At 40.7% G+C, this 26,026-nt stretch overlaps 1 protein-coding gene across 1 annotated transcript in view; it reads right to left on the bottom strand.

Annotated features, from left to right (window-relative positions):
• The window catches only part of SECISBP2L (SECIS binding protein 2 like), a 34,774-nt gene that overhangs the window by 5,161 nt on the left and 3,587 nt on the right, over window positions 1-26,026 (bottom strand). The window contains exons 2-16 of the mRNA XM_080980327.1: window positions 18,896-19,074; window positions 17,289-17,613; window positions 14,956-15,091; window positions 13,897-14,120; window positions 13,784-13,808; window positions 13,127-13,242; window positions 12,439-12,570; window positions 11,308-11,391; window positions 10,417-10,584; window positions 9,719-9,860; window positions 7,847-8,016; window positions 5,499-5,625; window positions 4,556-4,718; window positions 1,988-2,208; window positions 624-778 (exon numbers count right to left, since the gene is read on the bottom strand). Of these exons, the coding sequence (XP_080836453.1) occupies window positions 624-778; window positions 1,988-2,208; window positions 4,556-4,718; window positions 5,499-5,625; window positions 7,847-8,016; window positions 9,719-9,860; window positions 10,417-10,584; window positions 11,308-11,391; window positions 12,439-12,570; window positions 13,127-13,242; window positions 13,784-13,808; window positions 13,897-14,120; window positions 14,956-15,091; window positions 17,289-17,613; window positions 18,896-19,074 (2,367 nt within the window). The remainder of the gene's footprint in view (window positions 1-623; window positions 779-1,987; window positions 2,209-4,555; window positions 4,719-5,498; window positions 5,626-7,846; window positions 8,017-9,718; window positions 9,861-10,416; window positions 10,585-11,307; window positions 11,392-12,438; window positions 12,571-13,126; window positions 13,243-13,783; window positions 13,809-13,896; window positions 14,121-14,955; window positions 15,092-17,288; window positions 17,614-18,895; window positions 19,075-26,026) is intronic.

The raw sequence follows: 26,026 nt of genomic DNA, 5'->3' as shown, positions 1-26,026 counted from the left end.
TATTCACGTGTCAAAAATGGGTAAGTGCTTTTAGTGTATTTTTAGCCTGCTCCTTTTCCAGGCTCATTTCCTGTCATTCTTCGAAATTCTGTGAAGGAACCAATCAGATTTCTGCAAGAGTGCTCATTTGAAAGCAGGAGCCTGACTCTACTCTCATGGTTCTTGTGTATCGCATTTGATGGGCAGGCAGTACTCTTCACGTTTTAGGATGCATGGACGTGTGCGAAGAGGAGGATTTGATCTGGGTTACTTCAAAAGTGTGGAGAACGCAACACATACAAAGCTCAGTAATGGGATATGTGGCACGGGTCAGGCACCATTATGAATACAGTGGTACCTCAGGTTAAGTACTTAATTCGTTCCGGAGGTCCGTTCTTAACCTGAAGCACCACTTTAGCTAATGGGGCCTCCTGCTGCCGCCGCGCCACCAGAGCACGATTTCTGTTCTCATCCTGAAGCAAAGTTCTTAACCTGAAGCACTATTTCTGGGTTAGCGGAGTCTGTAACCTGAAGCGTATGTAACCTGAAGCGCATGTAACCCGAGGTACCACTGTAATCTTAGGAACTCAGTGAAACAGAAAGAATTCACAGCATAGTGGCAGAGTTGATTTATATGCTCTTACCTCAGCACCTGAATAATTGAAGATTCCGACCACACTAACAGGAACTAGCTTGTTCACACAGCGACCAAGAGCTTTACGACCCAGGGCAAAGACAAAGGGGATTTCTTGTTCCCGTGCCATGGCTATTACGTTGTACAGAGCTTCATCCAGTCCACCTTGGTACATGCCGGGAGAACAACAGAAGATTAAATTGTGAAGAACTTCCTCATAACTAGTTTAAAGTCTGCTAACTTTACATCAATAATCAAATGCTTAAGTCCAACTACACATTTCCAACCAATGAAAACTGTATCAATGCAGCACAGGATGAGGAACTATTAAAACCTTTCACACATTCTGTATTTTAGGCAAAGAGCTAAGATTTAAGAGCATACCAAAAAAACACAAAACGTGGATGTCACAAAAACCCGCAGCACACAGGCACAGGAGTCAGGAAGTTGGTACTGGCTGCAGCTCAAAATTCAGTCATATAATTAAATATAATTTGCCAGTTTTAAGATGCTACATATGTAAGGATAAAAATGATGGCTAAATTGCTACTTTAAGCCAACTTATTTTTATCAGTAAGATAAGGTTCTAAAGAAAAGGTCTAAAGGCCTTAGACAGGAAGTTCAATTAAAATATAAAGCCCTTGTTAGGACAATGCCAAGCCAAATTGCGAATGAGCAGATGTGTGGGCTTCCACAGAGATCATGACTGCTGTGCCACACTAAACTTGTACTGGCTTAACGTATTGTCTGAACCAGGCCTGTGGTTCAGTGCTCCCAGAAAATCCACAAGCTGTAAGCCAAAAGACCAACTTTGGTTACAGCTTGCGGTTTTGTCTGGCGTACGCTTAAACCATGAGCCCAAGTTCAAACAACATGTTAAGGTGGACTATGCCTTAGTGCAGCAGCAGAACAAATGGAGGAGAGAAGCAAAGCAGCCATGATCTCCTCTCCGGAAGCCCACACATGTACTTATTTCTGCTAAGCCAGTTTTGGCTTCAAGCTATGTGTGAGCCAGGTTGCAATCCCTCCTCCCGTGCAAGTAGAAAGTGCATAAAGTGTGTGCATGTCATGACATCTGCTCGTGTCTTCTGCCCACAACCCCTGCCCCATCGGCAGGCTCTGCGCCACACAAAATCATTCTGCATTCCTCTGCAGGGGCTTCTCGAGGGGTGAAAGGAGCTGCAGGAGGAAAGGGAGACAGAAAAGCCCCAGCGTGCACATGGTACTCTGCACACAACTCTTTGAAAGCCCCTCAGTGCCCCGTAGAATAAAAATCAGCATAGGCAAAAAGAAACAAAAATGATTCCGTGTTGAAGCAGAGAACCAGACCGAAGCTGTAAGAGAAGGTGGTCCACCAGAGATAATCATTAATACCTTTTGACTGGATTTTCTCACAGTTTGGAGAAATGATAACACACTTGATCTTGTTTAACTTCATGTGTTTTGTAACCTCGCGTAAACCCATCACAAGCCTCCTCTTTGCTTTTGCTCTCATGGGGTCCTTTTGGTAAATTCGTTCTTGGAAGCTGACAAGCTCTTGCAACAGGAGGGTCACACACTCATCTATTTCTTTGCTTAGAACTTGATTACAGTACCTGTAAAGTCAGAAGGGATACAATAAGACAAAGTTCAAGAAGGCCAAACTGCTTTCACTATCCTTTCCTCAAGGTTTTTACACTTTTCTGAAGTCCTTTAGCTCATCCCTCTATATGAGAGAAAAGCTTGTGTTAAAATACCCAGATACAGTGGTACCTCAGGTTAAGTACTTAATTCGTTCCACAGGTCCGTTCTTAACCTGAAACTGTTCTTAACTTGAAGCACCACTTTAGCTAATGGGGCCTCCCACTGCCGCCACACGATTTCTGTTCTCATCCTGAAGCAAAGTTCTTAACCTGAGGTAATATTTCTGGGTTAGCGGAGTCTGTAACCTGAAGCGTCTGTAACCTGAAGCGTATGTAATCCGAGGTACCACTGTACTTTAATCTGCTAAGTAGCCCAAAGCTATATATTTATTTTATTTTGATTATTGCATGTATAACACACCTATCTTTCAATGAGCTTATGGTGGTGTACATGGTTCTCCCCTTCATCATTTTCTTTTCTTTCACCGACCGTGTGAGGTAGGCTAGGCCGAGAGATCATGCCTGGCTCAGGGAGCTTCATGGACAAATCCAGATTTGAACCCTGGTCTTCCACTTAAAGATCACTTTAAAGCCTTTCTATCTGCACTGCAGGAAGCAGGGCTTTTTTTTCAGCTGGAAAAAGCTCAACAGCTTTGGGTGGGTGCTTCCCTTAAAAACCTCAGCAAGTTCCAGCACCTCTTTTTTTATAGACAAAAAGCCCTGGCAAGTGTTCCTTAAGCTCCAATCACAGCTTATGAATGTTTAAAAAGCAATTTCAAGCCACCACATTCGCTCTTTGGTCAGCCTTGTATTTGTCACCTGGTAGCCACAGGAAATAAGGAACTGCAAGCAAGTTAATGATGACCAAGCACTCCATTTCTTCTTTTGACTCCACACAAAGATAGAGAGGAGAAAGAAATGAGCCACCAGCAGGGTAATAAAGTATTTTGGAGGTTAGTATCTTCCTTGGGGTTATTTACAAGGCTGCCCTGAATGCAGGCCTTCCATACTTTTTCCACGTCACTTGAAAATTGTTTTGCTCATTTTGTTTTTCAATGGCAAGATGACTTCAGCATCTGGAAACATGTACAAATGTAATTTACAAGTGTTGTGTGAAAGGGCAAAATATCACAGGAATCCAGGAATAGTCGGTGAGCCAATTGGACCCTCTTCTTCACTGATGGAGCTCTGGTCTCTGTTACCTGTGCTAGGAAATTTGAAATATTACATATAACTACACTATTCAGAAGCTGCAGCTGATGCAAATTCCTGCTGCGTATTTGCTTGGCTATGGAGAATGAATACCTCTTATCTTAAGCACAACTGCCTAGGCTAATAGTTTCCAAGCCCAAATTATGGTGCTGGTTTTAAAGCCATTATCAGAGCAGGACCTTCATACTTTAGAGAGGGTTTTATATCAGAAGGACAGACCACACCGAATGCCCCATCCTTTTCTAAGGTGAGGTTAGGGAAGATGCTGGAAAGGGAATTTTCTTCCACACAAGATCTGCCTGGCCACTGCACTTTTGGCTGCTGAAGCATTCCTTTTTAAAAGAGCTTTTCATTGAACATATTTAAGTTTATCTTGATATTTCATGGCAGATTTGCCATTTATGTCTACAACTTTGTGTAATTTTAGAATCATTGTTTTTATTTTGTCAGTTATTCCAAATTTCAAACTAGCAGAGAATATGGCACAGAAGTTTCTGATACAAACCGGCTAAACTAAAGTATCTCCCCAAAAAATCTATCCTGAAAATCATTTAGAGAACCAAATATTGGTATCCAGAATACCAAAACCTAGTATTACTCAAAGTAACCCCAGGTACTCGAACAGAAAGGTAAAGCAAAGACAGGTGGTCTGTCACAAAGGGTAATTTACAAAATCCTCTCTCATCAGGATTGGCTAAGAATACCTATTTTTGTATTCTCTTCTAGTTATGACTTGACTAAGCTATCCAAATATATTTGGGGTGCAGATACCTTCTTTCCTGTCTATGATACACTATGCATACCATAGCTGGGATTTATTTAAGTGCAACTGTCATGCTTTGCAGCATTGGCTGAACTTGGGTTTTTTTGGTCCATTATAAACTAAACTCTGTGGGATAGCTCAGTTGGTACAGCATGAGGCTCTTACTCTCAAGGTCATGGGTTTGAGCCCCACACTGGGCAAAAAGATTTCTGCATTGCAAGGGGCTAGACTAGATGAAATTCATGATCCCTTCCAACTCTACAATTCTATCATTCTACTTACATTGTAACACACATTTTATTGGACAAGTGATGCAGAAGGTTAGTTTTTAAAAACAGCTCTTACTCTCGGAATCTCTTGCTATGAATCTTCGTGATGGTTGAAGAAGCCATTGGGCTACCTATTCCTGAACTGGCAGGTGAGCCTTGGGATACCGGAGTCATGCAGTAAGGAGAATTTTGGCTTGCCGGAGAGAGTGAAGTGTCACTCGGCACACTCAAGCCGGTTTCTGTAACAGGAAAATAATAAAGTCAAAAACAGCATCTGTGTGGATCACTGGAACATATCATTCCTTTACGCCACCATTACACTTTCAAAAGAACCCAACACTGTAAACCAGATTAGCCAATAGTATGATCTGACAGATCCAGCTTTTGTGCATCAAAACAATGGTGCACTGACACCATGTGGTTGCTGTGCTGTTTTTTTTTTTGTTTGTTTGTTTGTTTTCAGTTGGGGGGGAAATATTAAACTACAGCTAGCAATTAACTAACAAGACAATTTTTAAAACTTATAGGCTGAGATGTTGAGGCTGCCAAGTCATGGACTATGTTACTATAGAGCAGGCTTCCTCAACCTTGGCCCTCCATGTTTTTTTTGGCCCTACAACTCCCATGATCCCTAGCTAGCAGGACCAGTGATCAGGGATGATGGGAACTGTAGTCTCAAAAATATCTGGAGGGCCGAGGTTGAGGAAGCCTGCTGTAGAGGCTCTTCAGCTGCCCCTCCACAGACTCCTACTGCTCTTGAAAGGCTAAAATAGCTTCTGGAGTGACATTATATTTACAATTTAGATTAAAAACATGTACAAAGCTTACTCTTTCTGGTCCAAATTCCTAAGTAAAACAATACTTGCCATAGGCAAGACACAGAGCTCCTGATTTAGTAACTCTACTTAAAATTACAAACAAACAAAATGTTCAAGGGCACATACATGCACACAGGGAATACTGAAAAGCATATTACTGTATCTAGACAGATATTTCAGTTCAATCTTTAGAGTTCTGACCTTCTTGAGATGCTATGTCTTCTGACTGATTTGGAGTCAGATTCACCTCTTGTTCTTCATCAGCTCCCAGAAGGGTATGATCTACAGATAAGCGTCCCTTTTTTTCTTCTCTTTCTTTCAAGATAATCTGGGGGGTGGGGTGGAGAGACAGTTTAGGATAATGTGAGCAATGCTAATTTCTTCTACAAATTAATAAGCTTGCTGCTTTGTAGAAAAAGGGATAGCCAATTTATTGTGGATCTTTTGTTCCTAAGTGCAAGTCATTTTTCAGAAGTGGGTGGATGTTCTGAACGATAAAGGGACAGCAGGAAAAAATTGTATTTTTTATAAACACCACGAGAAAGGAAAATTACCCATTTCAAAAGAAAATTAGGAAACAATGTAAAAGTTGGGAATATATTATAATATACAATACGTTACTAAGATTAGTATCATATACATAATCAAATATTCTAAAACAGAATAGTTCTTTTAAAGAAAAGATTAACCACATTTATAAAATTATATCCTTATTGCAAACCAGAGAATAATAAATCTATCTGCCAATATTTAGGGCAAATAGTGATTTCAATTGCCAGATGATTTTAAATCTTGCTGTGCTCCTCAGTGGCACATGCAATCTTTTATTTCAAGAACATGATACTTGATGATTGCAAATTTCAATTTCCTTCTCTCTGGAGTGGCGAATCCATTAGTTGTCATTTTTATGTATGTGCAATAGCAAACTTAGCCTCCTCACAACTGTATTATTTTGTTTCATATTGGGTAGGATCTGAGAGATGGGGGAGAGAAAATCTTGTTGTACAAGCTAGACACCACCCCATCATTCAAAGCTGCTCTGGAGGATCAATGGACCCCCAGAACATTGCAGAACAGGGCCCTGGAGGTTGTAGCAAGACGGAGAAGAGTTGGGATAATTCAGTGGTGCTGTCTTGCATAAGCAGAGGTGCCTTTCTGCTAACATTGGACATCACTGGATCCAAGCCCTTGTTATGCCTGACTTTTGCATGCTTTCTTTTTAAGAAGAAAACACAGCAACATATGAAAATAAGTCAGAATTGAAAAACACTTTTCTCCCCCCAAAATCCTTTGCTCACAAACCTGCAAATAAAACCATGCAACAATAATCAAGTACAGTGGTACCTCCGGTTGCAAATGGGATCCATTCCGGAGGTCCGGCAATATCCCAAAGTTTTCGCAACCGAAGAGACCGCTTCTGTGCATGCACGCACGGTGGTAGAACACTTCTGCGCATGTGCGCACAGCGAAACACTTCCAGGTTTGCTGCTTTTGCAACCTGAAGTTTACGTTACCCGAGGTTAACTTAACCCAAGATTCCACTGTATTTAAATTGATATGGCTATTATTTAGAAGTGGTGCAAAACAGTATTTATGATTAACCGATTCAACAATCTCAATGTACCTGGGACATTGTAAAAATCTTTGGGATCCCAAAATGTATAAAGGAAAGCCATTTAGGCTGCGTTGTTCATTAAATGCGTGTTGCCCCTTTTATGGGCCATATCCTACACAGTTAACAGGATAGTGATTACCAGCTTTATGCTCTCTGGTACAGATAAAGTATGTGGTTAGCCTGTGACCCAGACATCATAACTGGGCCATAGCCCCAGGCACATTTTTTGGAAGGGGCGCAACCAGGCACCCCATGACATGCTCCCTCATTGAAGCCTGGCTCCGGCATGCAAGGGAGCTACTGAGGCAGCTTTCTCACACCCGGTTGCAGCAGCTGCACTTCCAGGTCAAGCCTGACCCGGGGCTGGAGTGCAGGAGAGTCAGAGGCAGCGTTGTTGCTGTGCATGCAAAGGGGGCTGCCGAAAAGAAACAAGCAAATATAACCTTTTAGCTTTTTGTGGCGTAAAATGTCCACTTTTCATCCGCTAGAAATAACACAACTGGTCTTAAGGGCATACAGTATCAGCCTTTGCAGAGAGGCCACTGAATGAGAAAGATGACCTTAAATATAGGCGACCCTGAGATTGGCAGCTTGGCCCACAGCACAAGTCAGTGTGGGCAAACCCTGGGAATTAACACAGAAATAGATGCTGCGGGGCAAAGAGAAGAACAGCTTATCAAGGAAACTGTGTTTTTGTGAACAAGGAGACCATTTTTTGAATCGAGCACTTTTACTGAGACAGTATTGATTGGCTGGCTGGCTTCCTTGGTGCTCTGCTTGTTCCCATCATCTGGGTGGGAGGGGAACCATATGTCATGATCATGAATGGAAACTTATCCTGTCTCCTGCTTTCAATAAAAATAAAATAAAATAAGCTGGGCCATTAGGAGTCACGATCACCATGTCCACAGGCAACATTCTAGAAACTGCTTACCTTTTTAAGTGCTGTTGGACGCTTCAGCTTTGAGAGCTCCCTTTCTTTTCCTCGTTTCACTTTTGGGGCAGTGGAGTCCAAAGGATTGAGACAACCCACTGACGGCTGTCCTTTAGTTAAGGATTTTCGGCTGGCAGGTTCTTTGGCATGAAAAGGTGCAGCACTGCCAACTGAATGAAATCAAGACAACCATTACGCTAACCCCTACTACTGAAAGAAAACCAACATTAGCAAAAAAAACCGCCCCCCCCTTGTTACAAAAGCCTTTTCCTCTCATTGGAAACAAAAACCGACAACAATGACAGGAAAGTTACACAATGGAACGATTCTGCTTCCAGATGGCTTTAAACTAGTATTCGGTTTAGTCTACTGTTTTGAAGGAACACTTTAGCTCAGCAAGGAAACAGAAACATGGCATGTCCCTTAAAATTAATAGTATGTTATTTCAATTGTTAGCAGAATTGGCTGGCTTTCAAAGAACTGCACAGCCAGCCTCATACACTCAAGGAGGATTGCCACACAGAAACCATTTTTTGAAATTGCGGAGGCTTGCGTTTTATCCTTGCAACAATACTGTTAGCCAGATTAGGCTGAGTGGAGATTTGAACCATAGCTCCCACCCCCCACCCCCGGATCCTAATAGCGCTATATTATTATCCACTCTACATGGAGCCACCCTTTTAGGGGATTCAGAAGTGTAAACTAGTGCAGAAAGTAGCTGACAGACTGCCAAGTGGTGTAGCTTATTGAAGCCATATGACATCAGTTTTATGAGAGAGTTGCACTGACTGAATTGGGCTCAGAAGCATCCAGAATGTTGCTGTTGACATATAAAGCCCTGAACAACTTGAAATCCAAACACCTGTAGGTGCCTAGGTCCTGAGATCTGAAGAAGCAGCCCTTCTGGAGGTTCTGCCATTTACTGTAGTGCATCAGGCAGTGACTCAATATAAGGCCTTTTCTGTGGTAGCACCCTGGCTATAGGACTTACTCGCAGCAGAAATATAATTGTAGTCTATATTTTATGAGTTTCCACAGCAGTTGAAAACGTCTCTGTTCACCAAAGCATTTACGGGCAGCTGGCCACTTGTAACAAGGAATTGCTTTCTGCTGCTGGCTTAGCAAGACCTACATTGGCTCCCAGGATGTTTCCGAGCACAATTCAAAGTGTTGGTGCTGACCTTTAAAGCCCTAAACGACCTCGGCCCAGTATAGCTGAAGAAGCGTCTCCACCCCCATCATTCTGCCTGGACACTGAGGTCCAGCGCCGAGGGCCTTCTGGCGGTTCCCTCACTGTGAGAAGCGAAGTTGCAGGGAACCAGGCAGAGGGCCTTCTCGATAGTGGCACCAGCCCTGTGGAATGCCCTCCCACCAGATGTCAAGGAAATAAAGAACTATCTAATGTTTAGAGGACATCTGAAGCCAGCCCTGTTTAGGGAAGTTTTTAATGTATGATGTTTTAATGTATTTTTAATCTTTTGTTGGAAGCCACCCAGAGTGGCTGAGGAAACCCAGCCAGATTGGGGGGGGGGGGTAAATAATAAATTGTTGTTGTTGTTGTTTTGTTGTTGTTGTTGTAGTACTGGTTTCAATGCATTATTGTATTCTATACTTTTTTATAAATATAATAAGCCACCCTGACATTTAATATTACATACGCAAGCCAACCTGACTTTATTCATCATACAGAATGGTACGAACATTTACTGAATAACAAAAACGTACTCCGATCATCTACAACCATTTGGCACACTGGTTGGGACCGATTGCCACTGCAGTCCAACAGATTTTGGAGGACCACAGGTTAGCCTTAGGTGGAAAACGGCTGAGAAACTATTAGCTATAAAAACCAGCCAAGAGAGATGCACCCACCTGTGTAGGAAAGGGGCCTGGTATTTGTGATCTGGCGAGCTTTCATAGCTTGCTGCTGTTTTTCAAGAGCGGCTAGCATATCCCCCAAGTCCAACTGCACAGGTGTTTTGCTCTTCTTTCCAGCTGCTTTTGAAACTGCTTCCTATAATCAGAATAAAAATACTACAGTTCACCTCCAGTGACCAGAGGCATAACTTAAACCAGGCATTATAAACTTCCCATGATCTTGGCCAGGCATCCCCAACCTGCGGCCCTCCAGATGTTTTGGCCTACAACTCCCATGATCCCTAGCTAGCAGGACCAGTGGTCAGGGATGATGGGAATTGTAGTCCAAAACATCTGGAGGGCCAAAGGCTGGGGATGCCTGATTTTGGTGTTTAATCTGTTTTCCCGAGGGTGGGGTGCTAGAAGATACCGTTGGTTCAATATAGCAATAATATTTGTGTGCTTACAAACAACAAAGGCATAGGCAAGGCAGTACATACAAAACCTAGAAGGAGAGATGTAATTCTAGGAAATATTACAACTTGAACATTCTTCTTGCAAGTGAAGATGTATGAACTTTTTGGTAGGTTCACCAGGGCTCCTTTGGTAATTATGATTGCTTTGGGGATTGTACCCAGGCCGGAGGCTTCCAGCTGGCTGTCCCTGATTTAAATATGCAGCCAATCACGATTATAACATAAAAAAGAACAGACCTGGAGTTTTCTCTGCTCCATGCTAATTTCTGAATACTCTTGAGCTGTAGCCAGTGCTGCTGCTAGGGCTTTCTTCTTTTGACTTTTTGCCCGTTTAGGAACAGATGTGGTGATTGGAATTGGAGTCTGTACAATATTGATTGGAGAATTTTCGGGTAAACCATCCAACTAGGGTGAACAAGGAGAGGGAGCACAGCTTTAAAGGTGTTACAACAGAAAGCATAGCTCATCACAAACTTGCCCAAGTTGACCTTGTTTCCCAAACTACCTCAACTGTATCAGCACACAACTTAGTACACTCATATAGGACTCCCTAAGTGATCTGAGTGCTTTATTTAAACAGTATCTCAGTTAAGTCTAAGCAATTATTTGCAGCTGCAGTCCTCTACCAATGGCTTTGAGGTCACATGAAAAAGGCAACTCATAAATAATCTAGAGACTCAAAATATTACTAGCATGAATGATTTACTCCAGAAAGGCTGAATCTTTTTACTTGCTGCTGGTATATGCACATGGAGGGGGAAAACAGAACTCTTCTATTTTGCATTAGTTATTCCAATTATTACTCCAGTCATGACTAGAATAACGAGCTATGCAAGGTGTTGAAGCTCCTTCCACACCTCTGGCTTTTGAGATTTCAGCAGACATTGATCATACTTTCGGGCATATAATCCAAGCCATAAAGGGCTAGAAACATGCTTCCTTCTTTAAAAGCAAATATTCTTATGAAACTGAATTCTGTACCTCGTTCCAGCACATTCTCTTTTTCTCCACTCCCACAGAACAGAAGCATTCACTGCTGCTGCATTATCAATAGTCAATCACAATATCTAGCGAAGAAAAGTAGCTAATTTAAATCAAAATACTATTTACATTATAAAAGCCTCTTACCACTTTAGGGGCATGTTTCAGCTGCATATTACCACCCTTGGAATTTCCATTTTCACTGTTTAACTCTGGAAATTCATCTTCATCCTAAATAAAAATATTGGGAGGATTTGAAATGAATTTAGTTTGCATGGCTCTATCTCTACTAGGCACCAAGGCCTCACTTAAGCCATTAGCAGAGTTAGCAGATGCCATTCTGCAATGCTTAAAAAAGAATAACTTGCCCAATCACGAGACACTCATCATGCAACAATTAGAGAAGGGAAGATGCTGGCAGCAAGATTCTAGGACACACTAAAAAGTAACAATGAAATTTGAAAGGCAAGTTTATATGCTTTCAAAATGAGCATGCCTATTATGTAGGAGACAAAAACAGCCTTCTTTGCACATAATAATAATCCTGGTGTTGGGAACCCGAGGGCCACAGGTCCTCCTGGGCAGTCTTTCAGGGGCTACCTGATAGTAGTGGGTAGTTCCAGAAACAGAAATGGGAAGAGCAACAGATAACATTTGTACCTTTGTACAATAATTTCCACACACACACACACTCCCCAATCCCTCTTTGTTTGGCATTCAAGCAAGCAAGAAGTTTAATGAGTCGAGTGACACAAGCAAGCCAGGCAAAAATGCTCAAGGAGGAAGCAAGGCCAAAGCGGGAGATAGAGAGACCTGGAGGGTGGCATTCTGCCTCGGGCCCCAAGGTTCCCCATATAGTTCAATAATCCATGGTCAAAAATAAAACCAAGGCTCACTCTGAACAGTGAACAGTATGCTGGTGCATGGAGCTCTGGTTCATGGATTCAGCTCTGCCTGCCTCCAGGAGAAACAAACCATGAAACCTGGCTTAGGATTATGTGTGAACCAGTAACCACAGGTTGCTTCTTCCAAACAAACTGCAAACGGCAAGCAAAGAACAAATCTTGGCTTCTACTCATTGTTTGTTTAGAAAGAAAGAAACCACAAGATTTGCAAGTAACACCCAGCAAATCCTTATGGTTCGCTTCTTCCAGAGGCAGACAGGGTGGAGTGGAGCTGACAAAACAGGATAAGCCGATTACAAGGCCGCCATCGTCCACTCAAAAATTTCAGTGAGGGTTTTGTGTGACAATTACTATGAATGAATAAAAAAGTTACCTCAAAATAGAGGGGCTCAGGACTTGGCTCGGTTCTGTTTGACTGGTTTATGGTTATAGGCTTCTCGTGTTTCTTCTGCAAGTTCTGTCTTCTCTCTGAAGATGTGCTATGTCCCCTACATCTAAAGGCAGGCTACACGTGCATTAAAAAAACACAACCCAAAACATATTATGGACTGGTACTTTTCCCAACTATCATGAAATAACTCTTATCATGACTAAATGGTTATAAATCTCATGTGCCCTTTAATGATACAGTGGTGCCTCGCAAGACGAAATTAATCCGTTCCGCGAGTCTCTTCGTCTTGCGAAGCACGGCTATTAGCGGCTTAGCAGCTATTAACGGCTTAGCAGCTATTAACGGCTTAGCGGCTTTAAGAAAAAGGAAACAAACTTGCAATAACTTTCGTCTTGCGAAGCAAGCCCATAGGGAAATTCATCTTGCGGAACGACTCAAAAAACGGAAAACTCTTTCGTCTTGCGCGTTTTTCGTCTTGCGAGGCATTCATCTTGCGAGGCACCACTGTATCCCCAAATGCTCTCTATAGCTCTGAATCAATGCATGATACAAGTCTGCCAGTTTTACATGCTTTCTACAGTAGTTTTCATCTTTTAAAGAAACTGATGTACAGCCCTGCTTAACCTGCAAAACTTACACTAAGTTTAGGGTTTTCATAGTAAAAGGTTACCTGTGAGTTACTACACTGCTCAGGTTGCCGTCCACCTCTTGAGAAAACAGGTGTTCTCTCTATCCAAGGCTTTTTCTGAGTTGCTTGGGAACTGACACTTGCCCAACTGACGGCTCCTGAAATAAACACCGCAGACATTTAAGGAAATACTCCATGTATGAAAAACAAAGTGTAAAAAAATATATCCATTCTCCAACAGTACTGAAAGTTATACATATAGGGAGAGACAGCTAGGTGCAAAATCTAGCTCTGTGTATATATACCCTGTAAAATTAGTTCCTGTTTTCAGTAGTTTTACCTGTTCTAATGGTTCACATCAGATAATTTTGAATGAAAGTGGCTTGTTATAGCTATTACTCCCATGTGTATTGTCTGCCAAGTACAACATGTTTTCTTTCTAAACGAACATTTATTTGTTCCTTTACTGTAAGTTACTTGCATTGTGTTAACATAAGAAGGAATGCACAATTAAAAATGAAGCCTTATATGCATTTCTTATGGAGCTTAATTTTCACCTCAGGCCTGGCATATTTATCAGACGGAAGGACAATAGAAAAAAAGGTGGTTTATTGATGCTGTTAGGAAGAGAATGTTGGCAAAAACAGCAAAGCTTGAGTGCTTGAGATTTTTTGATCTCTCTATATATATGAAAGTTACCTGGATGTATTGATGGTTCCATCATCTGAAAATTTTAAAAAAGAAGAGATTTTAAGATTTTGCTTATTTTGTGCCATCTTCATCCCTTTTAAACACTTCAGGGGTTTACCTACATTTGATGCAGCAGATTCTGTGCTCCTTGAGGTCACACCAGCAGCCTGGTTGCTGTGTTTAGGACTGCAATAACCACTGTCACTATCAATGTCTGCTTCGCTAGCCCCTTGCTCACTAGAGGATTCTGCAGGATGGGAGGTTCGCCGCCGCCTACTTTTTGGTTTCCAGTGCATGGCGCTCACACTCTCAGACAGTGATTTGCTTGCGATCTCTGATGGAAAGTCTGCAATGCAAGGGAAGTGGGATTACTAAGAACCAACAGTCCTTTGAAGCAACCTAGTCTTCTTCCACAAACATACAAGCAGTTAAGAAGAACTGTCACAGTAGTAATAGAATTATCAGGCATTCTAGATAGCTATCTAGAACAACCCATTGCCAGAGTGTTTTGTTACAAGTACAGATGGCAATAATTTCCGCTTCCTTCTACAGCCTTGGTGCTTGAGTTTCTAAAGTGCAAAATAGGCAATGGATGGTACCTATTTTTATTTTATTTATAGCCCACTTTCCCCCCACAATGGGACTCAAGGAGTGTTACACAAATTAAAACAGCACAGATCAAATACAAAATGCTAAAAACAAATAAGAACAGCTGTTGCTATGTTGTGTGGGAAATGTCCCAGATTCTAGTTAATTATGCTCATTTTTAAGAAACTATTCCTTCTTCCCCATATTCCATTCCCTCTGCCCTGGTCAGCATTCTGTGGCCATTCAGCATAGTTGGTCCTCACTGGACCATTTTCGGACTTGGGCAGCTAGACTGAAAGGAGTAATATATTGTCAGTTGTGATTATGTTCATAAGAATACGTTCTGAGAAAATAAATGAATAAAATTTGACTTAAAAAGACAGAAACATTAGTGGCAAAGAAGGGAGATACACCACCTGAATGATGCCTAATAGCCAACGTAAACTTGCCCAGGAGCCAAGGCAGATTAAGCATATCATCTCAGAATGGGAGGAACACCCAATACTTCCATCACAGATATTCCTATATAAGCTTTGTACAAGGACCTTTTCAGGTACAATGAAATTTCACTTAAGCACAGAATATTACTGTACCTGTTTGCTGACAAGCATCCACCAAGAGTACAATTTTAGGTCTGCTCTCAGGGCCCGAGGCACTGGTCTCTTTCTGGATAGCAACACTTTTCACTGGAGGCCTTTTGCTTTTTATGTGTATCTGTGGAGGCTGTTGCTGTTTAAAATGATTAGCCAAGGAAAGAGATTTATTTGGTATGCCAGTGGACTTGGTTTAGGAAAGACAATTTCCATAGAAAATAACCACAGAAGATTATTAAATATTATCCGCAAACATTTGGAAACTAACCTTAGACCAATCAGCACTTTAACAAAAAAACCAACGTATGTTCCATACAAAACAATGAATAAATAATGAGTACCAAACACAGTCCATTGTTTAAAGATCTTTCATATTTTGCTAAGCGGCTTTCATCTATCTGTACTGATAACTAATAAACTATGATTTCTACATTAGGTACATTCACACTTCTGATGTTCCAGCTACTGCAACGTGTTTGGAACCCAAGCCTAGCATGTCTAGTTGCTGAAATTCTGACATTTCAGTAACAGTGCTTTACTGAAGTATAACTGTTAAGTGTGATTTTTAAAAATGTATTGAGAACCTTTTGGTAGGTGTCCAAGTATGATAATTAAGAATTGGAAATGGTCCAGAATTCTATCAGTCTTGGAATTATGGAAGACAGTATTAAGGGTAACTCAAATGGATAAATTAACAGCACTAATACATCTTAAGCAGAGGTTAGGCAGCACTTAAATACTATTAATTCGTTTTGGAATTAATTTGCCAAAAGCAGCAATTTACTATTATGGTGGCTTTTAAGAGTTTTTAAAAATATTACATCCGTATGGCTGCCTGTGTTTTTTTAAGAACTGTCATTTAACCATTTTAAAAATAAAATTTCAAAAGCAAGTACAGTGGTACCTCTGGATATGCACACCTCTGGTTGTGTATCCTTCGGGTTACGCACGTGGCAAACCCGGAAGTATTTTTCAGGGTTTCACCTACCACGTTGTGTGCATGTGCAGAACAGGTACCTCCAGTTGCGAATTCCTCGGGATCTGACTGGAGCTCCGGAATGGATCCCGTGCGCAACCAGAGGTACCACTGTACATAAATATGACACCTATTCATGTTTGCATGGATGTGAGCTACAGGTATTCATGATTTTCAAGAAGGAAGGGTAAAGGTTTTTAAAATGTATCGAGTTCAACACTACAATCTTACCACAGCACTTCAGAAACACCAAAAATGAAATTAGGCTGATGCTGTACCACTTTTTAAGAAATAAAACTGTGAACATTACATTACTCTAGACAACAGACGTGTACAGAACTATGGTTACAATCTTGCCTCCAATTGCACATGTGTAAAACATACTGAATTCAACAGGACTTGTGTGCACTAGATATAGCAAAATATATTGGAAGGCTATTTTTTAGACAGCTCAGTGACCACCATATTCTGCTGGCAAAATAAACTAAGGATGTCCTTTATTTTTTTCAAACTGCTTTATCCTCAAATCCTAAGCAGTCAAAAAATAAAAAGAACTATTTTATCTTTCAGAAAGGTGCATTTTATAATGGACCTTGTTTTAACTTTTGTTAGTTTTGATACCTGTATCAGATAAAAACTATGATATATGTGTGTCTACATGTGAAAAGGTTTTGAATCAGCAACACACAACACCTAGGCTTGGGCTTTTGCGCATGCCCAATTGCATAAACGAGGCATGGCCAAACTTGGCCCTCCAGCTGTTTTGGGACTACAACTCCCATCATCCCTAGCAAACAGCACCAGCAGCAGTGGTCAGGGATGATGGGAATTGTAGTCCCAAAACAGCTGGAGGGCCAAATGAGAAAGGGCACAAATGAGAGGTTGTGCTTTATGCTGCCCAGATAAGGCATGAGGAATTCAAAAAGTTTATTCTCTGTACAAAAATATTTTCTAGATTCTTCCATTTCTGGTGTAAAATATTTTTTTAAAGGATTTTCAATCCCAGCATAGTGTTTTACAACAATGATATGGATACAGTCAAACCCTGGTTGTCGAATGTAATTCGTTCCAGAAGCCCGTTCAGCTTCCGAACTGTTCAACAACCAAGGTGCGGCTTCCAACTGGCTGCAGGAGCTTCCTGCACTCAAGAGGAAGCTGCGTCAGACGTTCGGCTTCAGAAAAACGTTTGCAAACCGGAGCATTTACTTCCGGGTTTTCAGCATTCGGGAGCCAAAATGTTCCAAAACAGAGGCGTTTGAGGACTGAGGTTGGACTGTATTGACAAACATATACTTCACCGATATATTCCAAACTAGCCATTCATCCATCAATTATGTTGCTTGCTAAATGGACTTACTTTTTGCACAGCTGGTCCCCTGTTGGAGCTTCTACTCTGCTGGCTACATAATGAAAAGACCTGGTTGGGTTGGGTTGGGCGATCCGTGCATTCTGCTGTGACTGTATTTATGGCACTTGTTGTCTGGAAGGGTGCTGAGTAAGGGGCTGGAAATGGATGATAAAAGCCCATGACCTGGGCGCATGGTGCTGGCATCAGTTGGTAATATGTGTATTCAGCAGAAACAGGTGGCTGGGCAGAAATAATGGGATAAGCAAGGTATGGACCAGCAGGGTTTGGGTTAGGCTGCTGCCATCTGATATCATTGTTATACAGCGGAAGTTGCCTGCGGAGAGGAAGAGAATAATACACTTTCTGAATGGTTAAGTGTGCAAGAGTCCACCAGACCACTTCTTTCCTTTAAAACCAAAAAGAAAGATTTTGCAAGTGCTAAGTGCTGTCCATCCCACATACATTTCCCCACTGTGTTCATATGGCTGTCCAGTTTGAGGTATGAGGAACTAGTTGCACCAAACTGTACTGCACAAGCTAAGTATTACACTATTGTGAGATATCAAGTGCTATACTAGCATGGCAGTCCTATGTTTTTACAGGTAAACTTATAGCCAAGTCCTCACAATGTCCATTCAGAATTAAATTCTGCTCAATTAATGGTGCTTAAAGGTAAAGGGACCCCTGACCATTAGGTCCAGTCGTGACCGACTCTGGGGCTGCGGCGCTCATCTCGCTTTATTGGCCGAGGGAGCCGGTGTACAGCTTCCAGGTCATGTGGCCAGTATGACTAAGCCGCTTCTGGCAAACCAGAGCAGCACACGGAAACGCCGTTTACCTTCCCGCCGGAGCGGTACCTATTTATCTACTTGCACTTTGACGTGCTTCCGAACTGCTAGGTTGGCAGGAGCAGGGACCAAGCAACGGGAGCTCACCCCGTCACGGGGATTCGAACCGCCGACCTTCTGATCAGCAAGCCCTAGGCTCTATGGTTTAACCCACAGCGCCACCCGTGTCCCTTAATGGTGCTTACTTTCATGTAAATGGGGTTACAACTGCAGCCTTAAACATCAAAGGGAGACCTGAATTACATGATGTTTCCAGAGGTTTCATCATAGTCCTATGCTCGGTGAAAATATGAGCAGTTTTCTGCCTTTCATCTATTCTCAGCAACTATGCAAAGAAGGCAGCAAATGGAGGCCACTGCCACATTTTGGAAGTGGCATGAAGCTAATTTCGCTGCTCTAACAGATACTGTAGCAAATTTAAGAGGTGGCTTGAAGGTCTGAGCCTCACCACCTTTCATTCAGGAGACACAAAAAATAGATGATTTTTCTGAATGGTTAAAAAAAAAACCTGGAGAGAAAGCAAATAAGTTCCTTCTATAACCATATTATTCAACTAACATGCAATCTAATCCTCACATGTTTACCCAGAAGCAAGTGCCACTAAGTTTGGAACAGCTTACACCCAAGAAAACATGCACAAAATTTCAGCTTTAAGTGCTGAATTTTAGTGTGAAAGCTTCCCAGTATTTTAGGGAACACAGAAAACTAAATGGCAGATGCAGAAAATGTTTACATTCATTTATTTTGTCACAGAATATATTTAATTACCTATTGGACTGGTTTTCCTGAACAAATGGGTAGCAAGTAATCAGGTAGCTAGGAATAGGAGCTGGTTCCACGCCATTAACTCCTCCACTGTCAGTAGGTAACGCCATAGACATCATAAGTGAATCCGGACCCTTCTTCTGAGGAATGAATGGTTCCACTTCAGCAGACAGTTTCACATTCTTAAGGGAAGGGAAAGAAACATGTTAACATGTAAGGGAACATAAACTAGAGTATTTTCTGGGCTGTCAGTACTTAAGTATGACATAGCCACTAGGGCTGTATTTTCATTAGGTTTACCATGTTACATTTCCCCAGTCAAAATTATTCAAGCAAAATTAATTGCATTTAAAATCAGCAATCCCAAAGCTGGTAGAATACTACATAGACTGTTACACACTGACACAATTTATTCTAGTTCCACGTGCAGGAAATATATCCCTTATCTAAAGCACCAGAGCAGTAACCGGAGAGGAGGTGACAACTATGCAAACAACTTTGCCACCCACGGAAACACGCACAACAGACCTAAGTTCAGTCTGCTGAAGAATGCACATTACAAAATAGGAAAACAATTAAAGACAGTCAAGATGGAGAAATGTTTTGTGCTACACATTTATCTGCAGTAAAGACATGAAATTTTTAAGCTGGAAGGAAGCATAGGAGATGCTGTTTAGAGCAGTGATGGCCAAACTTGGCCCTCCAGCTGTTTTTGGACTACAATTCCCATCATCCCTGACCACTGGTCCTGTTAGCTAGGGATGATGGGAGTTGTAGTCCAAAAACAGCAGGAGGGACAAGTTTGGCCATCGCACATTTAGAACATTGCACATGATCAATCTAAATGAGGATGGAATGAGTTACACCCCCAAGAAAAATGTTACTTTAAGTTTATTGCTTTCAGTGGGTCTATTCAAGTATAAATAATCACTTATTGTTGATAGGTGAAGCTTCAATCTTATGCACCCTTTTCTAAAAAACAACAAAAAACCAAGTTCCACTGAACAAAATATAACTTACTTTCAAACACATGTGCAAAAGATTGAGCTGTAACAAGTGTCCCACACTTCCTAGAATCAGGGGATAACTGTTGGGCAAAGTAGTGTATTTCAAAGAAATAGAAAACTGATTTCCAATGTTATGCACTTCAATCAAAAGTCAAGAGTCTGGGTTTTTTGTTTTTCAAGAGAAGGAAATGTACTAGAGGAAATATACTAGTAAGAAACAAATCTGACAAAGTGTTTATTTAATTTTTAAAAAACCTGCAGAAGAAAAGTTACCCTCCCAAAGGAAAGCTATTCAGCTATGATACCCGATGCAGCAATAATACTCTCAACAAGTCAGGCCCACTTTCCTCTTCTGGCACAACTGCAATGAGTTTGGAAGCTTTTGCTTCTGTTTTAGATTCACTGCAACTGTTCATGACATTCACACCTTAATCGTAATTATGGTTAATTGAGACAAACCTATAACCTATGGTTTGAAGCAGTGTTCGAAGTTAGCCAGGCACATTTTGCACCTGCCTATTGGCCACTTGCAACCAAGTGAAAATACCTGGTGCCAGGATGGCAGCACCTGATATCTCCACCATCTGGAGGTGCATGCCTGGGGATAATTGGATCTTGACTGTTTTCACACACTAATACCACATGCTGCAGAATTCTATCAGTTATATTTTATCTGCAGAATTCGAATGAATTTCGGGAACCAAAATGCTTTTTCTGTGCAGCTTGAACGGGAGCAGCGAACGACATTACAGTTAATTATTGTAGTTTGCCTTCACTTACCCTACCCCACTGCCCTGCTCACAGTAATGTAAGAATATTCTTACATTATGAATGGTCTGTGTCATCATTAAGCGGAGGGAGGAATAGGCTGATATATATATGTGTGTGTGTGGACTGTCCCTGCCCTGGATCAAGTGACTTTTCTTTTTTAAGTTCACAAGGTTCTTAACCTAGCTCTATGTCAGTGATGGCCAAACTTGGCCCTCCAGCTGTTTTGCAACTACAACTCCCATCATCCCTAGCTAGCAGGACCAGTGGTCAGGGATGATGGGAACTGTAGTCCCAAAACAGCTGGAGGGCCAAGTTTGGCCATCATAGCCCTATGTTGTCATATGAACTAGCCAGATGTTTAACAGATAATCAATCATAGACAGTCATTTAAAAAATACAACTTTACATATGTCTTGCCCCAAAATGGCAAATAGATATTCTGTTTTGGCAACTGTAACCTTGGTTTAAGGAGCTATTTGTTGCCGTGTGTGTGTGTGTGTGTGTGCGCACAAACACACACCCGCCTTATTTCAACAAACCATAGTTCAGATAACCTAGTGGTTAAACTAAAAGGGAAGAGAAAGCTTTACAGCCATTTGTGTCCATAGCAGAGGAGAGGCTTGAACTCAAGGCTTCCTTCAATTCTATCCTGCAAAAATAATCTAGTCCCAATTAACATACCAATTGCCTTATCCTGCACATGCCAACTGAAGCTTAATATTGTTTTGGAGGCGTTCCTCTGGGTAGCTTCAGCAGGCAAAGCAAAGCAGGGGGGTACCAGGGAAAAGGACTTTCCATTAGTGGCATCTCAGCTGTTGAACAGCCTCCCCAGAGATGGTCATACAGAGACTTTATGGTATTTTCAGTGCCAGCTGAAGTCCCTTTTGTTCACCCAAACTTTTAAACTGTTTTAGAACAGGGATGTAAATTATTTCATGCTGCCTCAACGCAAGGAAGTTTTTTTGAGGTTTCTTGTTTTATGTATATAGTGGTACCTTGGTTTACAACCATAATCTGTTCCGGAGGTCCGTTTGTAAACCAAAACAGGTTGTAATCCAAGGCACGCTTTTGCCAATGGGGCCTCCAAAAAAAATTTGTTCGTAATAAAAAAAGGGGGGGGGTTTAATCCCCAAAAAGGTTGCAAACAGGGACACGCACTTCCGGGTTTGACGTGTTTGTAATCCAAAACATATGCAAACCAAGACGTATGCAAACCAAGGTACCACTGTATTATGTGTTTAGTATTTTGTTGCAAGTCACACAATAAATATTTATTGAATGGTGACTACATAAATATATTTAATAATAATTCATAATCCAAACCCACCTTTGAGCAAAACAGCAGGATATAAGATCACCGGTAATTAGTGTATTGTTTTCTTATTCAGGTTTAGTTTGAATTAAGTTTGGCTTTTGATTTCAGAGCCTCTACATTTAAGCCATTTGCAAATAACAATCTGTCTATTGTTTCCACTGATAGGAGTATGGATTACACAGGAACCTCTTTTTGCTCTAAAGGAACATGCACACTGGTGACACTATATAAATACAACCATCAGTACTTACATATTCTATTGTTTGTGTTAGCGATTTTCTTTCAAAGCACAGGATTTTAAGACTTACCCGGCTTTCAGTTTAATTTTACAGAATATATGCAGTAGCTCATTATATATGTTTCCCACTGACCATTACATTTCTTCCAAGATATTTAACATAAAGCCACCTTTGTTTTCAATATAAAGGCTACTGTATTATTTAGCAGCTGCAGCGACAGAAGATGACACTAGCAGGAACAGACTGGTAAACTTTGTCTTATAGTTACAGCACTGTGTTTAATCTTTAGACTACAATATACAAAAAACCTGTAACAGACGTTCAATATTACCCATTAAAACAGAACCCATGCTGTCCTTCTAAGCAGAATAGTGCTGTCGGCTGAAGGCACTTTGTGTAATTAACACAAGGCAGATGCTTACATATTATGTTTCAAATTCAAAATAATGTTGGGTTTTATACTGGCTAACAGCTGGAAAAAGAAGCATCCTAGCTATAATAGTGACCTTTTATCTTTCGGCAATTTGAAAAAAAACATTTGGTCAGTTTTAAAATTGAGAATATGCAGTAACAAGCATATTAAGAACTTACACTTTGCCAATTTTAAGAGTTGCTTTGTAAACACAAAAACAGATGTGGCTATAGTTAGATTATTCAATGCAATCTTAAGGAATGGGAAATATGCTGGTTGACTAGAAGATAGCAGGAGCATTTTATGCAAAGTTCTGTCTGAAAAAATCTTACTTTTTAATCAATGATGGGGTAGTAATTTCTCCACTTTTAGGACTGCTCTGTGCATTAATGTAATACAAGTTACATTAGGCAAATGGAACCAATATAGTAGTAGTAATGTTTAAAAGCAAACTTTTATTTTTCAGGAGACTCTCACTAGAATGCAAACACTTATGCAAGCAGCAGTCCAGGCATGCTAAAATTAGTATATGTTAATTTTCAGCATCTTCCTTTTTCTCCCTTAGGCTGGAATCTTAAACAGACTTACTACGGAGTTAGTACTCTGGAACTCAATGTGGCTTACTTCTGAGTAAATGAATAGTAATGTGTTATTAAAATCTAAGTAGCTTAAGGGGAATGTATGCTATTGAGCTATGTCTTAACATTTTCATTGGAGTATTTCTAAATATAAATTTCTAAGTAATGCTTTGAATATGACATTTAGAACAACTCGATTGTTTTCACATTTTTCTCTTATCATGTTTCAGTCAAACTACTTTTGGTTACTGGGAGGGGATCAGATATTGTTTACTAAATGCAAGTCAAATATACATGCTAAATCAGATCTCCATTTAAAGCAGCACAAATGTTCCTATTACATTTTGTCTGGAAAACTCACACCACTTTTTATCATCTGTTCCAGCTCAACTGCCAAACAGAACATCTTACAGATTCAGATTAACATGCATCATTTATCTGTTTTAAAAAGGATCATACAAACTGTTTCATTTGCTTGCATGTTAGACTAATGAATGGCTGGGGTTTTTTTTGGAAGATACACAAGACAAAGCAAATTCCGATCAGGAAATGGGTATACTAAGGCATGCAACCCTTAGTTGGGAATACTGTATCTACAAATCAATATTCAATGAACACATTGGGTGAAATGCTTTTACAAACTCAATACTGCCAGTATGACATCTTTGATAGGTGGAGACACAAACAATGGAAGCTCTAAGATTGCACATGACATGTCATATAATATGACATGTCATGTGCAATCTTAGAGCTTCTATTGTTTGTGTCTTAGCTTTATTCAAACAGATAAGCTATAAAACAAGGTAACATGAGTGGGCAGTAGCACTATCATTTTATAAATGCTAAGTATTTTCATTAAGTACTGAACAACCTGTTCACGTGAACACCTACTCATAACTTTCATATTTAATTCCTTACTCCTACACTGTGTTTATAGAATTGCAGAGTTGGAAGGAGCCACAAGGGTCATCTAGTCCAACCCCCTGCAATGCAGGAATCATTTTTCCCAACATGGGGCTTGAACCCATGACCATGAAATTAAGAGTCTCATGCTGTACTGACTGTGCTTAATTAATACAACTTCCAAGAGGTCTCCCTATAAACTACATGAGGGTACAAGTAATACATGAAGAGCAGCTCATATAAAGTAATCTATTACTTAGCTTCTAAACAAGGCCAATCATCATTAGGATAGGATGCAATCCTATGTACAATTAACAGGAACAATTCCTACTGACCACAGGGATTTGCATCTGTATAAAAATGCATATGTTTGGATTGTAAGGTTTCAATCCTACAATTACTTGGGCATGAATCCTACCAGGTAGCAAGGATCCAGTACTGGAAGACTTTTAATTTCATTACTGTATTTTAATTTCATTACTTTTAATTTCATTACTGTATTTATAAAAAATATATATTTATAAATCGTATGTTTTATTTTTAATGATACAACTATAATGTTTAGTAACTGAATCTATCTGGATTACATTTGGATTAACAAAATGCAACTCCTCCTTCCCTATCACAATCCAAGTCCATTTTAAAGAGTTTAAAACTAACTACTAGAAACAACTGCATTATAAAACTGTAAGAGCCTATCTTATCCAACCTTGATTTGTACCTCGATGACTTCATAAAGGCCAAGGCTTACTCTACATTAGAACAGATACTTCCCAAGAAAAGGAGCTACTAAGATTAGACACTGGCCTAGTTCACACATCAGTGCAGTAGCAGAGTGACTAGGGAGGAGCAAAATGGCCCCAATCTACTCTCTTAGAGACCCTGCATTCATGCTAAGTCATAACTTGTCTTAATGTGATGCCTTTAAATCAACGTGGCAGCATAAGGAACATATTGTGCCAATGGTTCAAGCACAGAACAAGTCGTTTTGAAGTGATGCATGATACAAGGTAGGATACCACGCTACTTCTTGCAATCTGTTTCCTAATTTTGTTATTTGGCAACTGTAAACCTGGTTTAAGGAGCCATTTGGCACCTAGCTTATATATCTGAGTTTCTAACACCGATATCTTGTGAAGGCATGTGCCTGCTGCCTGGCACAATACTATGCAGCATATGACTTTAAGAGGACTAAAACCCACAATGCCCACCCACACCTTCTCATCCCCTTAAGAAAAATGTCAGGCAAATGTTAAAGGAACACAGAAAAACTGTCCTTAACCAAGTCAGACCACTGGTCTATCTAGCTTACTACTGTCTATGCCGACAATATAGGGGTTTTAGAGAAGCCTTTCCATGTCTTGTCTAGAAATACTGGGGAGTGAAGCTGAGGCCTTTTGCAAGCAAGTGGCTCTACCACTCCTGTGAATGAGACCTTATCCTTGAACCTAATAATCATTATTATTTTATCTTGAAGTCGTCTGGAGCTTCTTCCTCTTCCACAGCTATCCATGCCTAGTTACTAAAATCCAGATAATGGCTGACTGCAAAGAACTGAAGACACAGGAAGATACAGTGGTACCTCGGCTTACATACACTTCAGGTTACAGACTCCTCTAACCCAGAAATAGTGCTTCAGGTTAAGAACTTTGCTTCAGGATGAGAACAGAAATCGTGCTCCGGCGGCACAGTGGCAGCAGCGGAAGGCCCCATTAGCTAAAGTGGTGCTTCAGGTTAAGAACAGTTTCAGGTTAAGTACAGACCTCCGGAATGAATTAAGTACTTAACCCGAGGTACCACTGTATTGGAAGAATGCAACAAGGAAGTAACCATTTCATGAAATCACCTGAAGGCTAATTACAATTCCTACTAATTAATCCACAACAGATTGCTCAACAAGAGTGATGTC

The sequence above is a fragment of the Podarcis pityusensis genome (genome assembly GCF_964106645.2).
Source record: "Podarcis pityusensis genome assembly, chromosome: 14".
NCBI classification, from domain to species: domain Eukaryota; kingdom Metazoa; phylum Chordata; class Lepidosauria; order Squamata; family Lacertidae; genus Podarcis; species Podarcis pityusensis.
The sequence above is the reverse complement of the archived record's forward strand: the minus strand, read 5'-3'. Positions and strand labels throughout refer to the sequence as shown.